Source organism: Mustelus asterias, chromosome 13 (assembly GCF_964213995.1).
Source record: "Mustelus asterias chromosome 13, sMusAst1.hap1.1, whole genome shotgun sequence".
NCBI classification, from domain to species: domain Eukaryota; kingdom Metazoa; phylum Chordata; class Chondrichthyes; order Carcharhiniformes; family Triakidae; genus Mustelus; species Mustelus asterias.
In genome coordinates this window covers 77,744,879-77,760,669 of record NC_135813.1, presented here as the reverse complement: position 1 = coordinate 77,760,669, position 15,791 = coordinate 77,744,879, and the positions used below count along the sequence as shown (strand labels likewise).

Below are 15,791 nucleotides of genomic sequence, written 5' to 3'. Positions count from 1 at the left end.
TCTGATTTAAATCAGAGTATTGAATGGTTCTCAGTGTAGGGTAATTGCCCATCAGAAGTTTAAACTTCCCAGGCATTTCTGGGACATTGTGTCAGTGTGGGCACCTCAATTAATATCCACATGGAAAACAGCCAGAATGACGCCATGCAAAGCCCCAACATCTAGGTAAACTCTCCATACCTTCCAACTTGCAGTGGAGCATTCTTTATGTTTAAAAGGGGCTTCCTTTGGCCAGAAGAGTTTAGGAGCCTTTCTGCAGTTTCAGCAGAATGTTCCAATTCTCACCTGCCATTTTTTTCCTGTAGCATCCTTGTTGTCTGAGGGTTGCTTATCATGTCTTGTGCCATAATATCACTGAGACACAGGTTTGGAGGTAAGTCCCAAGAACGACCTCAGCTGGTCACTGGCGTTATTCTGCACTCTAGCCACATAGCCAACTGACCAGTCCATCACCTGGCATTAATGCTGCTAAAGCTCTTAAATGGCGTTCTGTACAGAATTCCCACAGAAACCTGGGAGCTTTCCAGTTATCCTTCCTCTAGCATGGAGGAGCAGGCAGTAGGTATGACTGTGCCCAAACTCCACCAGACATTTTCCTAAAGGTGTAAATGGGGGTTGGAGTAGAAATGAGTTCTGCTCCATTTTCTAGTTCCCAGAATTGAGATCCACCCCACTGATGCCTGACCCAGTTGGAACTTTGGGGCTTTAATCTTTAAAAAGAAAAATAAACTCCCCCCTCAGATGGGAAGATCTGAATTTGCAGTGCTGTGTTGGAAAACTGGTACAGTTTTTGAGATTCAATTGCTAAGGTTGCATATAAGCATTATCATTCAATTACTGCACTTTAGTTTTATTGTTAGTGTAATATATCAAATTGAAGAACATTGCTCGTTATCTTGTGGAGCTGGAAGTTGTTTTATTGTCATACATCTTTTTATTAATTACATCTTGTCTGCTATACCATTTGAATTTAGTGACACCAGATTGCATTTCTTTCTCAATGTACAAGAGCAAATTATGAAAGATTAGGATAGAAAGCAATTGTCCAAATTAGTGAGGAAAAACTGCGACAGTTTGGGATATTGTGAGGTGATCCACTCTGCACCTAAAGAAAGACAAATCTATTCCCTCTGACGGAACAGTCCAGATCAAGAGGGCATAACCTTAAAATTAGAACCAGGTTCATTCAGTTGTGATGTCCGAAAGCACTTCTTCACTCAAAAGAGTGGTGGAAATCTGGAAAACTTTCTACCAAAAAAGCCATTGAAGCCAGGTGAGTTGAAAATTTAAAATTAGAGATTGATGGGGTTTTTAGTAGAAAAGGGGTATTAAAGGTCGCAAAACCAAGGCGAGGGATGGGGTTAAGATATAGATCAACCATGATCTAATAGAATGGTGGATTTGAGCAGCTGAATGGCCAGCTCCTGTGCTTGGGTTACTACATTTCTAAAAGCACCAAATATTCACTCTGCTTAACCTACACCATTTCAAAAATTGAAAAGTGTGCTTTGTTTAGTATCTAATGTTTCAAATATGTTGGGGGTGATTCTCCCATCCTGCTGTGCTGACGTTTTAGCGCAGAAGATTTGAGTGTTAAGCGGGACCGATTAGCACGATCCGCACTGGGTGCCAGATTTCTGGCGTCATCAGCTCCGTGCCGGAAATGTTTCACTCAAGCGGTGTTCGTAATAGCTCCACACTAATGGGGAGTGGGCGGCCTGACCTTGCTGGAGTGAAAGGGGGGGCAATCGGGCCTCACCCCCAAAGGGTTGGGTGGTGGGGGGTGCCCCTGGGCATTGGCACCTTGGCAATGCCAGTTTGGGCACTGGCACTGCCCCAGGGACAAAGTACCAATGCTCAGGAGCACCTTGGCACTGCCCACTAGGCATTGAGTGCCAAGGGGGCAGGGCCCAATTGGAGTGGGGCCTGATGGGAGTTGGCCACGCCACAGTCAGGATCGGGGCGGGGGGGTTGGCAGAGGAGAACAACCTGCTGGGGGAGGGGGGGGGAGGGCCGCAGGGCAAAGGAAATTAGGGGGGGGGGGGGTGTAAGGCTGGGCCCGGGCATGCTTGGAGTCAACGAATTGGGGGGGGCGTGGTGGGTGGGGGGGTGGGCTGGCGATGCAGGATTGCTGATCATTGGCTAGTGATCGAGGTCAGCAGACAGGGGCCACTGCGCATGTGCCAGTTTCGGCACTGACAGAAGATCGGCGCATGCGCAGTGGCTCACTCAGCACTATGCTGCCAGCACCTCCAGCAGGAATAGACCCCGCCCCATATTTTTTACGTGATTTTCGCTGATGCACTCAGCAGTGCAGAGTGTGGGAGATTCTTCTCTGAACTCCCACTGAAAAAAACGTGATTTACTCCAGTTTTCATGCGAATTCGACACTTAGAATTTTTGGGGGAGATTTGCCCCTGTTGTGTAAACAAGTGCCAGCCTGTCTGTCTGTGAGTAAACTGATGTCTCTAATTGTAAAAGCAAGAAGAAGTGAGAGATTTAGTCATTTGGTCTGCAAATCTTCCTGCCCAACATCAGTCTCTGTATTGCCCTATTCCAGAATTTCACTCACTTTTTGCTGAATGTCACTTCCCCATCCCAGACTTCGTACCTTGCACATTCCTGGGATTTTAAGCTCACAAATTTGATGTTATTTTTATTTAAGCACAATGTGGTGTTATCAATTATCTAATCGATCAGCATTGACTCCAACCAAGTTAATGGGTATATTGTGTTTAATCAGAGTTTAAGATCGGGAAAAACCTATCACTATGACAGTGATAGGTTAACTGTCCTGCCTGACCAGTCCAGGTCAGGCAGGACAGTTAACATGCACAAACAGCTGTTTCTTTCTTTTCTTCTCACTGCCTTCTCAAACTACCCAAGAATGTTCGCATGGATCTACTGTTAGAATTTCTCTTCCAGCTGAGGCCTTCCAAGTCTCTCCCATGATACCTTTTTCAGTCGAGACCCTGACTAATTGTCTTGTAAAGGTTTCCCTTAATACAAAGTGTCCACTAGAACATTGAGTTCTTGTCTAAACCATGAGGTAAAAGTCCTAATGTTATCCATCTGCTGCGAACCTCCAGAGACTTGGCAAGCACCTTCTTTCCTTGATCAACGAGGATATTACATCATCTTTTCTTATCTCGCCCTGGGCTGTTCTTTGTCACTGTTTTTTTTTGTAACTCCTTTCCATCTCCTCTTTCTTCATTCTTGGGATCTGAGTATTGCTGACAAGGCCAGCCTTTATTGCCCATCCCGAATTGCCCTTGAGAAGGTGATGGTGCACCTTCTGCAACCGTTGCAGTTCATGTGGCATAGGTACACCCACAGTGCTGTTAGGGAGGGAGATCCAGGATTTTGACTCCGCAATGGTGAAGGAACAGTGACACATTTCCAGGTCAGGATGGTGAGTGGCCTGGACGGGAACCTCCAGGTGATGTACTCCCATACCCTTGTCTTTTCAGACATGGAAGTGGTTTGGAAGGTGCTGCCTATGGGACCATGGTAAATTCCTGAAGTGCATCTTGTAAATGGTACACACTGCTGCCACTATGTGTCAGTGGTGGAGGGAGTGAATGTTTGTGGATGGGGGTTGCTTTGTTCTGGATGCTGTTGAGCTTCTTGGGTGTTAGAGCTGCACTCATCCAGGCAGGTGGACAGTATTCCATTACATTCCTGACTCGTACCTTGTAGATGGCTTTGGGGAGTCAGGACGTGAGTTACTCACCTTCTGACCTGCTCGTGTACCACAGTATTCATTCATATGGTTAGTCCAATTCAGTTTCTGGACAATGGTAACCCCTAGGATGATGTTAGTAGGGGTTCAACAATGGTAATGTCATTGAACATCAAAGGGCAATGGTTAGATTCTCTCTTTTTGGAGATGGTCATTGCCTGGCATTTGTGTGACATGAATGTTCTTGCCACTTGTCAACCCAACCCTGGACATTGTCCAGATCTTGCTGCATTTGGACATGGACTGCTTCAGTATCTGAGGAGCCGCAAACGGTGCTGAAAAGTTTATAATCACTAGCGAACATCCCCACTTCTGACCTTATGATGGAGGGAAAGTCATTGATGAAGCAGCTGAATATAGTTGGGCCTAGGAAACTATCCTGAGGAACTCGGACAGTGAGGTCCTGGAACTGAGATGATTGACCTCTAACAACCACAACCATCTTCCTTTGTGATAGGTATGACTCCAACCAATGCAGAGTTTTCCCCCAGTTCCCGTTGACTCCAGAAGGCTGCCCTGGTGTTAAGGGCAATGATTCTCACCTCACTGGAGTTTAGCCCTTTTGTACATGTTTGAACCAAGGTGGTAATGAGGTCGGGAGTTGAGTGGCACTGGTGGAACCCAAACTGAGCGTCGGTGAGCAGGTTATTGCTAAGCAAGTGCCACTTGAAGGTATTGTAGATGACCCCCTCCGTCACTTTACTGATGATCGAGAACAGATTAATGGGGTGGTAATTGGCTGAGTTGAATTTGTCCTACCTTTTATGTACTAGACATACCTGGAAAATTTTCTACATTGTCAGGGAGGTGCCAGTGTTGTAGCTCTATTCGGACAGCCTGACTACGGGCACGGCAAGTTCTGGAGCACAAATCTTCAGTAATAGTTGTCCAGGCCCATAGCCTTTGTAGCATCCAGTGCCTTCAAGTGGCCTTCAAGCTGGTTTTCAGGATTTCATTGTCTGTACTGGTCTCTTATCATTTATTTATGCTCCGAGCTATTCATTTGGCTTGTTGATAAGCTGTTCATAATGACTATCCAGTATAAATGGTTTAATTCTTCATCGTAATTTTGTATCAGAGGGCTGTTCACCAAAATAACTTCTATTTCTACATACCAATTTGAGCAGCAACGTAATTAAGCAAGGTTAGCTGAAAATCCTAACGCAGTTTTGATGTATGGTTATTTGTTTTAGATAACTATCCTGTTGCTCTCCCAATGTTGTAGCTGCCTTGCCTGATCAAGGCCCCTTTCTGGGCTAGGTATAGCTGTCGTCACCTAAGGATCATTCTGTTAGCTTTGTTTTTAGAAATGATACCTTATGCAGTTTTCAGTAAAACAAAATATACAGCACCAACCTATTTATCTATTTCACGTTGACTACTAAATATGTTTATTCTGAACTGAGTTCTAATTTGTAACAGTCTCCCCCTCCCCGTTTTTAAAGAAACAATGTTTTTGAACCCCTTTACCATCAGTAACTCCAAGGCTTTAATTAATAAGGGGAGGCAATGGCCTTGTGGTATTATCGCTAGACTATTAATCCAGAAACTCAGCTAATGTTCTGGGGATCTGGGTTTGAATCCCGCCACGGCAGCTGGTGGAATTCGAATTCAATAAAAAAAATATCTGGAATTAAGAATCCACTGATGCCCATGAAATCATTGTCGATTGTCGGGAAAACCCATCTGGTTTACTAATGTCCTTTTAGGGAAGGAAATCTGTTATCCTTACCTGATTTGGCCTACATGTGACTCCAAAGCCCCAGCAATGTGGTTGAGTCTCAACTGCCGTCTGGCAACTAGGGATGAGCAATAAGTGCTGGCCAGCCAGTGATGCCCATGTCCCATGAATGAATATGAAAAAAAAATCCATGTTAAGTTGTCATGGAAATGATCAATCAATAAATGTTTTACTCATGTGAGTGAGAACAAGTTTGGTTTGAGGTACACATTATCAGAATAAACACTCCCAGATTAAGTAGAACATCGCATCTCTAACTGCAGAAGTATGTCATGCTGCACCAGGCTGAAACCTTGGCATTGCGCACTCCAACCATCCTGTAGCTTCTCTATAGTAAAATTGTCAGTTGTTCAATGTTGGGCCTCTGCCCATACGAACTGAATGGAATCTATCCAAATTGCATAACCAACTGAAGTATCCATTCTTCTCTCTCCCAATCATTGACCTTTTTACTTTGCCATGTATTCCTTACATGCATTGTGCACAACTCATTAAGTCAGATACTGTCTCATAAAATAGCGAAATCAATTTTAATTTTGTTTCATCGGCAATTAGCACTTGCATTGGTGAAAAAGTAATCTGAATGAGAATGACATTTTTAGTTTAGTGTGTTGCTGATAATCCACACAGACCTCCTTGTAATAAGGAAGCTCCACCAGCCTGTGACAGGAACATAGAAAGATTTGCAGCATAGAAGGAGGCTCACTGTGTCTATGCCAGCCAAAAAGAACAGTCCAATCTAATTTCCAGCTCTTGGTCTGAGGCCTGTAGTTTACCTCCAGTGCATAATCCACTTGTTTTTTTTAATGTGATGAGGGCTTCTGCTTCTACCACCCTTTAGGCAGTGAGTTTCAGACCACCACCACCACCCTCTGTGTAAAAAGTTACTCTAATACTCTTCTCATCTTTCCACCAATTACTTTAAATCTATACCCCCTGTTTATTGATGTCACAATTAGTGGAAATAGGTTGTTCCTATCCACTAAATCTAGACACTTCACAATTCCATACACACAATTAAATCTCCCCTTAGCCCTCTGTGTCCCAAAGAAAACAAACTCCTCCTCCTCCTGATAGCAAAAATTCTCCAATCCTGACAACATATTATAAATCTCTTCCGTATCCTCTCTAATGGTCTAGCCATGTGAATATTTGTAATCATTTTAGCTGAAAGATTCTTAATTATTCACTTTAATTAAGGCAGCTTTACTCCTTTGCTCCTCCAATCCAACAAGATTGGGACGTGCTGCTGGAAGAGGCAGAGCTGGTGAGCTTTGGCACTTTGCGTTCATTGCAGCCCTTCCTGTGCCCCCTTGATAATCGTGGTTCAAAAATTCTGCTCTACCGTAAATGAGATATGGCAATTTATTAGGCTTAACTGAGTCCTTTTTTCAATCAAGAGTTAGTTTGTCTACAATAACTGCTGGATACAAAATCAGTTTTGTCACATATCCATTTATGATTTGACAACAGCTATTCTTTTCTATTGATAAACCCAAGTAAAGAATCTAGACCCATACTACAGATCACCACTAGATTTGAGATGACTATAATAGTGAATCACTTTCACAATGACACACAGAACCATTATTTGCATTAACAACATAGCGTTGCTGAAGTAGAGGTACAGTGCTATAAATCCTGAGCATGAGCTTTCGCATTAGTTTGTGAACCTTGACGATTGCAAGGTGACATGAAATTGGATTAAAAGTATTCTAAATTTAATTGAGCTTTTGTGATTTTCACTTGTAGGCTGGGATTTTTTAGTTCTGCCTTCTCGCTCAATTCCAGCTTTTCCGAGGCAGTGGTAGCTAAAACTTTAAAGGATGTATTATCCTGAACTTCTAATGCTGTGTTCACATTTTAGCTACAAGTCTTACATAGCTAACTGCATTGTCCATTCCAGTAAGAGTTTTAACAACACCAGGTTAAAGTCCAACAGGTTTATTTGGTAGCAAATACCATTAGCTTTCGGAGCGCTGCTCCGATCATCGATCAACAGTTCCGACACGCCACAGCGAAAAACCGCACCGACCTCCTCAGAAGACAAACACGGGACACAGTGGACAGAGTACCCTTCGTCGTCCAGTACTTCCCCGGAGCGGAGAAGCTACGGCATCTCTTCTGGAGCCTTCAACATGTCATTGATGAAGACGAACATCTCGCCAACGCCATCCCCACACCCCCACTTCTTGCCTTCAAACAACCGCGCAACCTCAAACAGACCATTGTCCGCAGCAAACTACCCAGCCTTCAGGAGAACAGTGACCACGACACCACACAACCCTGCCACAGCAACCGCTGCAAGACGTGCCGGATCATCGACACGGATGCCATCATCTCACGTGAGAACACTATCTACCAGGTACACAGTACCTACTCTTGCAACTCGGCCAACGTTGTCAACCTGATACGCTACAGGAAAGGATGTCCCGAGGCATGGTACATTGGGGAAACCATGCAGACGCTACGACAACGGATGAATGAACACCGCTCGACAATCACCAGGCAAGACTGTTCTCTTCCTGTGGGGGAGCACTTCAGCGGTCACGGGCATTCAGCCTCTGATCTTCGGGTAAGCGTTCCCCAAGGCAGCCTTCATGACACACGACAGCGCAGAGTCGCTGAGCAGAAACTGATAGCCAAGTTCGGCACACATAAGGACGGCCTAAACTGGGATGTTGGATTTATGTCACGTTATCAGTAACCCCCACAGCTTGCCTCCTGGACTTGCTGGCTGTCCTGTCTGGAGACAATACACATCTCTTTAACCTGTGCTTAATGCTCCCTCCACTCACATTGTCTGTATCTTTAAGATCTGGTTGGTTGTAGGGATACGCATTCTAATCAGTATTCTGTAACTTGATTTTGTGTCTCTGTGCCCTGTTTGAGAGCAGATTTCCACTCCATCTGACGAAAGAGCAGCGCTCCGAAAGTTAATGGTATTTGCTACCAAATAAACCTGTTGGACTTTAACCTGGTGTTGTTAAAACTCTTACTGTGTTCACCCCAGCCCAACGCCGGCATCTCCACATCATTGTCCATTCCAGCCAGGCAGTATCCTCTGTATATTACCTGGTACCTATGTTGCTAAAATTCAGATTCTTCTACCCTGGAAAGATCATTAATTGGAGTTGGGTTTAAAAATTGCCTAGGACTTCAAGGGATGTCTTGGTTGCTAAGTTTAAAGTTTATTTATTATTGTCACAAGTAGGCTTACATTAACATTGCAATGAAGTTACTGTGAAAATCCCCTTGTCGCCACATTCCGGCTCTTGTTTGGGTACACTGAGGGAAATTAGCACGGCCAATGCACCTAACCAGAACGTCTTTCAGACTGTGGGAGGAAAACAGAGCACCCGGAGGAAACCCATGCATACACGAGGAAAACATGCAAACTCCGCACAGACTGACCCAAGTCGGGAATCGAACCTTGGTCCCTGGTGCTGTGAGGCAGCAGTGCTAACCACTGTGCCGCTGGTGCTGTGAGGCAGCAATGCTGCCCACTGTGCCGCTATTGCACCCAGTTTGACATTGCGCTGTAATTATGCTGTGTGTTGTCAAACCCAAGTGATGTGAGACTACCACTCGAGGGGGTCTTGTGCTTCTTCCGTCTTAGGCAGGTCGAGTTCTGACCTGTATCGGAGGTTACAATATTACCTCTGTGAAGCAAAGATTAAAAATTGAGAAACTTATTTGCACTAATATTAAATAAATTCGGTGTCAAGAATGTATCTCAGAATTAAAATGGTTTTCTCTGTATTTTTTAAAAAACATTGAAAATGTGTGGAATTATTTTGTGAATGTTTGTGATGAAAGATGTGCTACTTGCAATTCTATTCGAAGCTGGAAAATAATTTAAGCAGACCAAAGATGAAGCTATATGCAGCTCCTGGCTCTGATGAAATAGTTAAGTAGCATCTAAAAACGTGCTCTTTATTTTCTGGTTTTTCAGGTCTGGAGTTTGCTTATTCAGCTGCCCCCAAGTCTATGCAAAGTGCTATCATGGGCCTGTTCTTTTTCTTTACTGGAGTTGGTTCGTTTGTTGGTTCAGGACTTCTGGCCCTAGTGTCTGTAGATTGGATTGGTTGGATGAATTGCAAGAGTGATTTTGGTGAGTATAAATAAATTAGAGTTATGAAAAATCAATACTATAATATTAGAAAAAAGGTCATTTTCATGTTTGTTAGTTGTTCCCTCGAGCACAATGAATTCCTTTTAATTCTTGGTGCACATTGCATCCTTAATATATTTTCGCTACCAAAACAAAATCAGTTGCGATGAAGTCAAAGCATTAGCGTAATTTACCTTGCCCCTCTTGGATCTTAGAATTAGTGCCTATTTCTTTAAAAGGTTGAACTGTTTTATTTCCTTGACATTGATTTAAGGGGTAACTAGCCCATTCATAGCGCTATTTGATTATTTTTTAAAAAAACTATATCTGTTGCTTTAATCTGTAAGCTCTGTGATTTGTATTAATATCTACTGTTTTGAAGAAGGGTTAGCAATGTCACACAATACATTGCAAATAGGATACATATCTCTCCAAGAGCTGAACACACAAAAACTGCTGTTAATATCATTTAAGAGGGCGACGATAGCTCTATAAAAAATTGACGTTGTTCGGCAAAGCTAAATTCATATAAAACAATCAATCTGAGTACATTAGCCCTACAACTTTAAGCATCCATTCATATTATGTACTGTATTAAAAGAGGACATACAATTTGCATTACCATAAAGGTAAGGATGATACTTAGCTGCAAAATCCCCTTCTGACAGTAATTAGATGCTGGTGTAGCCTCTCTAATCGTAATACTACATGATTTTATTTTTCTACTTTTTTTTAAAGAAGTACTAAACTGTTTTACAAAGGAATAGTAAAATTTTATCTTATATGTTCTGTATACATGAGCTTTTTGCAAAGGAAGGTATTTTCTGAATGTGCAAAATTAAAGTTTATAGTAAGCTTTTTTTAAATTACAAATTGTACAATTCTTATCTGCATATTTTTGGAACCTAAAAACAGGATTCAGTCACTTCACTTTACTACTCCCCCATTCACATCCATCCTTTTTGTTTAATCATATCTTGTTTTAGACATCAGCTGATCCTGTATCCCCTTTCAGGGCAGTGCATTTCACATTCCCACAATCACTGTGGATTTGTTTTGAACCAATTTTGTTCCACCTCTAATATTATGACCATTTTATTAACTGGTTTTATTTTAATTGGTATTAGGAACTGAAAGAATAGCATCTGTCTGCATCAAGGTTTTAAGTTCTTGCACAAAATCTGGGTACCCGATGGCTAATACCAGTTCTTCCTCTTTCTCTGTCCTGCCTTTCTTTTTGAATTCTTGAACTGAATTGCTCGTGGCTCGCTGCCAAAATAGTTCTGGAACATTGTCGGCATCTATTAGAGTTGTGGTTACTATGTAAAACTGCGATTACTGTGAAGTTTTCAATAGTCACATCTAACCTGCTCCCACAGTCAGTCAGGAATCTTCAAGGCCGATCGACTGCAGCTTTATGGTTTTTGTCAGTGCATCCACCCATTATTGGTGAAGTCACTTTCACTGTATAAAACCAACAGCATTGCAAAGGAGGGTTGGGGTGGAGAAAAGGAAAGAAAGGATAAAACTTATTGTTCTATACTGAGGTGACCCCCTATTTTCCCCATGGATGATTCACATTAGCACATCTTTACTGTTCAAACTCTATTATCAATGCTTCCTTTAGTAGTGAGTGGTAGAGTTTTCTAAGTTAGTCATAGGCATTTGAGTTATTAGTGTACACTGGTTACCTAACTCAAATTGCTACACATGTAGTCTTGTCTAGTTTTCCAATGCAATAGAGTTGCTGAGTTGACTAGCTAGTTAACAATGTGTACATTAGAACAGTATGCCACTGTTTTTCACTATGTAAAATCAAAATGCAAGTACTACCCTCTGCAGAGGAAGTCTTACTGCTGTCAGATGCCAGCAAGTGACATCTAGGGAACCTGGCTGAGAGGCTCACTTAAAAATCAACCAGTATCACCAAAGTATTGTGACAAATTATCTGTCCTCCTGAAAAATAAATGAGACTGATCCGGATTGGGAATGATCTCTAACGTCGAGCTGAAATGTTTAATGCACGTTTTGGCAGGCTATCATTATGCCTTTTAGTTCGTAACGATCAGCACTTTCTAGTGACATGGAATTTGCATTACAGGTGTCTATCATTCATGTTATGAAAAGCTGTATAAATTTATGCTTTCCCCATATCTTTCTCATTTGTTTGAACCTCTAGGATAATTGACAATAAGGTCAATAAGTCTACTAGATATAAATCTGTTTGGCACAGTGGAGTTTGGCTTCTTCAGCAGTGTTTGAAAATTCTGTATTGGCTGTGAAATGGTGGAGCTCATTTTTTAAAATGCATTATAAATGGGCAAATCATTAGTTGCTACTTTATAGATGCAGTGAAGTGATTCAGAATAGGTTAATTATTATTTAGTTTCTACTCATTCACGAATTCTTTTCATTCACTTCTTGCAAGAAGGGGTGGCACAGTGGTTAGCGTTGCTGCCTCACGGCGCCAGAGACCCGGGTTCAGTTCCAGCCTTGGGACACTGTGGAGGCTGCACGTTCTCCCCGTGTCTGCGTGGGTTTCCTCCAGGTGCTTCGGTTTCCTCCCAAAGACATGCTGGTTAGGTGCATTGGCCATGCTAAATTCTCCCTCACTGTACCCGAATAGGCGCCGGAGTGTGGTGACTAGGGGATTTTCACAGTAACTTCATTGCAGTGTTACAAGTAAGCCTACTTGTAACACTAATAAATGAATGTAAACTTAAGATTCAGAGACTCCTTAAAGTTGATAAGTCAATTCTGACTGCTCTAACAGCCATGAAATGGACTGATGGTTGTTATCTGGTAAGTTTGGACATTCTGTTAGCCAACGGGCCAAATGATTTGAATAGTCAGAGAAAGAGCAAAGAAAATATAGTAGGGATGCATATGAAAAAGTCAGTTTAGCCTTGTTTTGTGTTGAAGACTAAGTGTATGAGTTAAATATACTTGTTTCTAATATAGACCCTTTAAAGTAAAGTACAACTATCCCACAGGACCCTGATTTAATGCAAATTTAAACTCTGCACAACTGCAGAGTAAGCAAATTACCCTCAGTATTTCAATCTCGGAGACTAGTTATCTCCCATCTTTATGTATTTCTATTTTCTTATTTGGATTGAGGAAACATTAAGATTGTCCTTATATTCAGGTTACTTTGAAATAATATTTCACATTTTGAGTTAAGAATAATGAAGAATAGCATAAGAGATAAACTAGGGGGATGCTGAACTATGCTTTCACGAGACTTTTTACCAAACCCAACTGCAAGCAGTAATGATATCGTTCTGACTACTGCCAGTAACTGATATTTATTAAATTCAACTATATTAAAATTGCTTCAAAGGGGCGTGGATGCAAAAAGTAGAAAACTTGCATGGTGCACATGGGCTCTAGGGCAAGAATTTAGGTAAATTGCAACAAAATATGAATCAAGTGGGGAAAATGAATCCACAAGAAAACATTAAATGCACAATTGCGAAGAAATTGTCAATTTGTTGAAGAATTTGTCAAATTTATATATGGTAAATGAAGGATATTAAAATATATTGGTTCATTTAACAATAATGGAATGCAGACAGAAATCATAGATCCCTACAGTACAGAAGGAGGCCATTTGGCCCCTTCAAGCCTGCACTGACAACAATCCCAACCTGGCCCTATCCCTGTAACCCCACATATTTACCCTGCCAATCCCCCGACAATAATGCCGGAATTTTACCGCCTCGCTTGCCCGAGACTCGTAAGATCTCGCCCGAGGCCAACAGAGAATGCTGTTCTGTGAGCCTCGCCTGCCCCAGAATCGGGGCGGGCGAGGTGGTAAAATTCAAGCCTAAGGGTCAATTTAGCATGACCAATTAACCTGACCCGCACATCTTTGGAGTGTGGGAGGAAACCAGAGCACGCAGAGGAAACCCCCGCCGACACGGGAAGAACGTGCAAATTCCACACACAGTCATCTGAGGCCAGAATTGAACCCGGGTCCATGGTGCTGTGAGGCAGCAGTGCTAGCCACTGTGCTGATATTAATTTTTCACATTTGTTTTTATCCAAGAAGAGAAGGCAAAGTTGTCCTTAGATATTCAGGAACAGCAAAGGATGCAAGAGCTAATAATTGCAAATAAAAAGGTTAGATGTTCTTAAAATAAAGCTCAGTTCAAGAAACTTGGATGATAAGTTTTAAAGTTTATTGAAGCTGAAACCAATTAGGGTCTAACTGAGTTATTTTTAATAAGTTTTCTAAATCCATCAGAGACTTCAGTTTTCATCAGCATGTACACACTATTTAGCAATAAGTTAAGACAGACCAGGAATCAATACAACAATATGTTTAACATCCATTGAAATGAAAGCCTTTGGGGAAAATGTCACAAGACATGTTGCAGTTTGGGAAGGCAAAACTTGTTAAAAAGTTTATTATGAATTCAGGAAAGGGAAATCCTGAGCTCCCACTGAAGTTCGGAGCTTTGCCAATATTGTTATCTATTGACTGACTGAGTGAAGCACAGGCAATGCACCTGACTTTCTAGATGATTTTCCAAGGGCATCTAACAACATTTCAACCAGTTTTAGTAGCATCTAGATCTTTAAGTAACTGGACCAAGGTGCATCAGATTCAAAGGCCCAGGTTTATCTTTCTCAGTACCAGTAACATGCTGAGAAGTTTGCCCCTATTGAGGAATGTAACAGCACTGCAACTCCAGACAAGCTCATTTACACTGAACGCTGAAGTTGCAGTGCTCCAGAGGAGTGTGTGCTGATGTTCCTGTCATTCCCAACTCTTAAAGTGGCGGGAACAAGTAATTTAAAAACTTTGCCTGTTTTCCCTCAATTTGCATGGACTTTCCTGTGCAAAAGGTGCTGATAATCACGATATAAATCAAGGAGTCAGCCCTCCAATTGCTTATGTTCCCATCCAAAGAATTAACAGATGGTTGTTAATTGTGAATAAAAATGGTCCCCCACTACTTAAGCCCACTCGCTGCTGTTACTCTCCAGGACTCCCTCCCCCAGCATCCCACAATCCTGGCTTCTCCATACACCCCCATGCCCCTGCTGTTCCGTCTCCCTCTTTTTCCTTTTCATCAATTGCTGTTTTGGATGTTAATGGGGCTTGGGAGCGAGCAGGTGATTGTGGTGGTGGGGTTGCGAGCGATGGGGGTGGTGGGAGAGAAGAAACAGTGATGCTGGGATGGGGTCTATGCCGGAGGGGGATGTGGGTTAAACAGAGGAATGTAGGGGTAGGGGAGTTTGAGAATAGGTGAATGTCACACGTTCGCTTTGGCCCAGATTTTCCCTTTAGTGGTTAAGAGTTGACAATCGCCACTAAGGAGCATGTCCAGGTCAAAGTGAATAAGTATTCCTTTAAAGGAACCAAAGAAGCGAGTGGTATGTATTAAAATGAATGGTGATGTAACATACAGACCCAAGATTATGGTAAAATAAACCTTTTATAAGGTGCCTTTCATGTCTATAAGATATCCCAAAATATTTCAGTCAGTGAACTACCTGTGAAGTGCAGTGGCACAGCAGCCAAGTTCCAATCTGTATTGTCCAACAGGGTAGAGAAATAGGTGATCAGTTAATCAATTTGAGAAGCTGGTTGAGGGATAACAGTGAGAATTCCTCTTTGATATAGTGCTTTCCAATGTTTTACATGCACTTGAGTGGGCAGACACAATCTCTGTTTAGCATTTCATTTGAAAGACATTTGACTCTGCACTGTTCCTTCAGGGCTGCGCTGGAGTTTAACTGAGATTACGTGCTCAATTGTTTGGAACGGGCTTGAGCTCATGACCTTCTGACTCCGAGTTGAATGTCCTACCAGCTAGTCAAGACTAACAAAAGTCATGGCTAATAAAGCTGCAGGCATCAGCAAACTTAGTGGTAAAAAGAAAGTATTGGAACAAAAACATAACAAGTGTGATATACCCAGCAAGTCAAACACATCTGTGGAGAGCGAAACAGAGTTAACTTTTCCAGTCAACGTCTTTGCTAAAGCATTGGGTTTGTTAGTAGACGGACATAATCTGAATCTAAAAAGATTGTATTAAAAGGATTAAGCCCCATGTTTTATTTTATTCATTCATGGGATGTGGGCGTCGCTGGCTGGGCCAGCATTTATTGCCCATCCCTGAGGGCATTTAAGAGTCGACCACATTGCTGTGGATCTGGAGCCATATGTAGGCCAGACCGAG

General features: G+C 42.2%; 1 protein-coding gene across 1 annotated transcript in view; it reads left to right on the top strand.

Annotated features, from left to right (window-relative positions):
• The window catches only part of slc15a4 (solute carrier family 15 member 4), a 67,701-nt gene that overhangs the window by 40,989 nt on the left and 10,921 nt on the right, over positions 1-15,791 (top strand). The window contains exon 7 of the mRNA XM_078227044.1: positions 9,439-9,597. Within this exon, the coding sequence (XP_078083170.1) occupies positions 9,439-9,597 (159 nt within the window). The remainder of the gene's footprint in view (positions 1-9,438; positions 9,598-15,791) is intronic.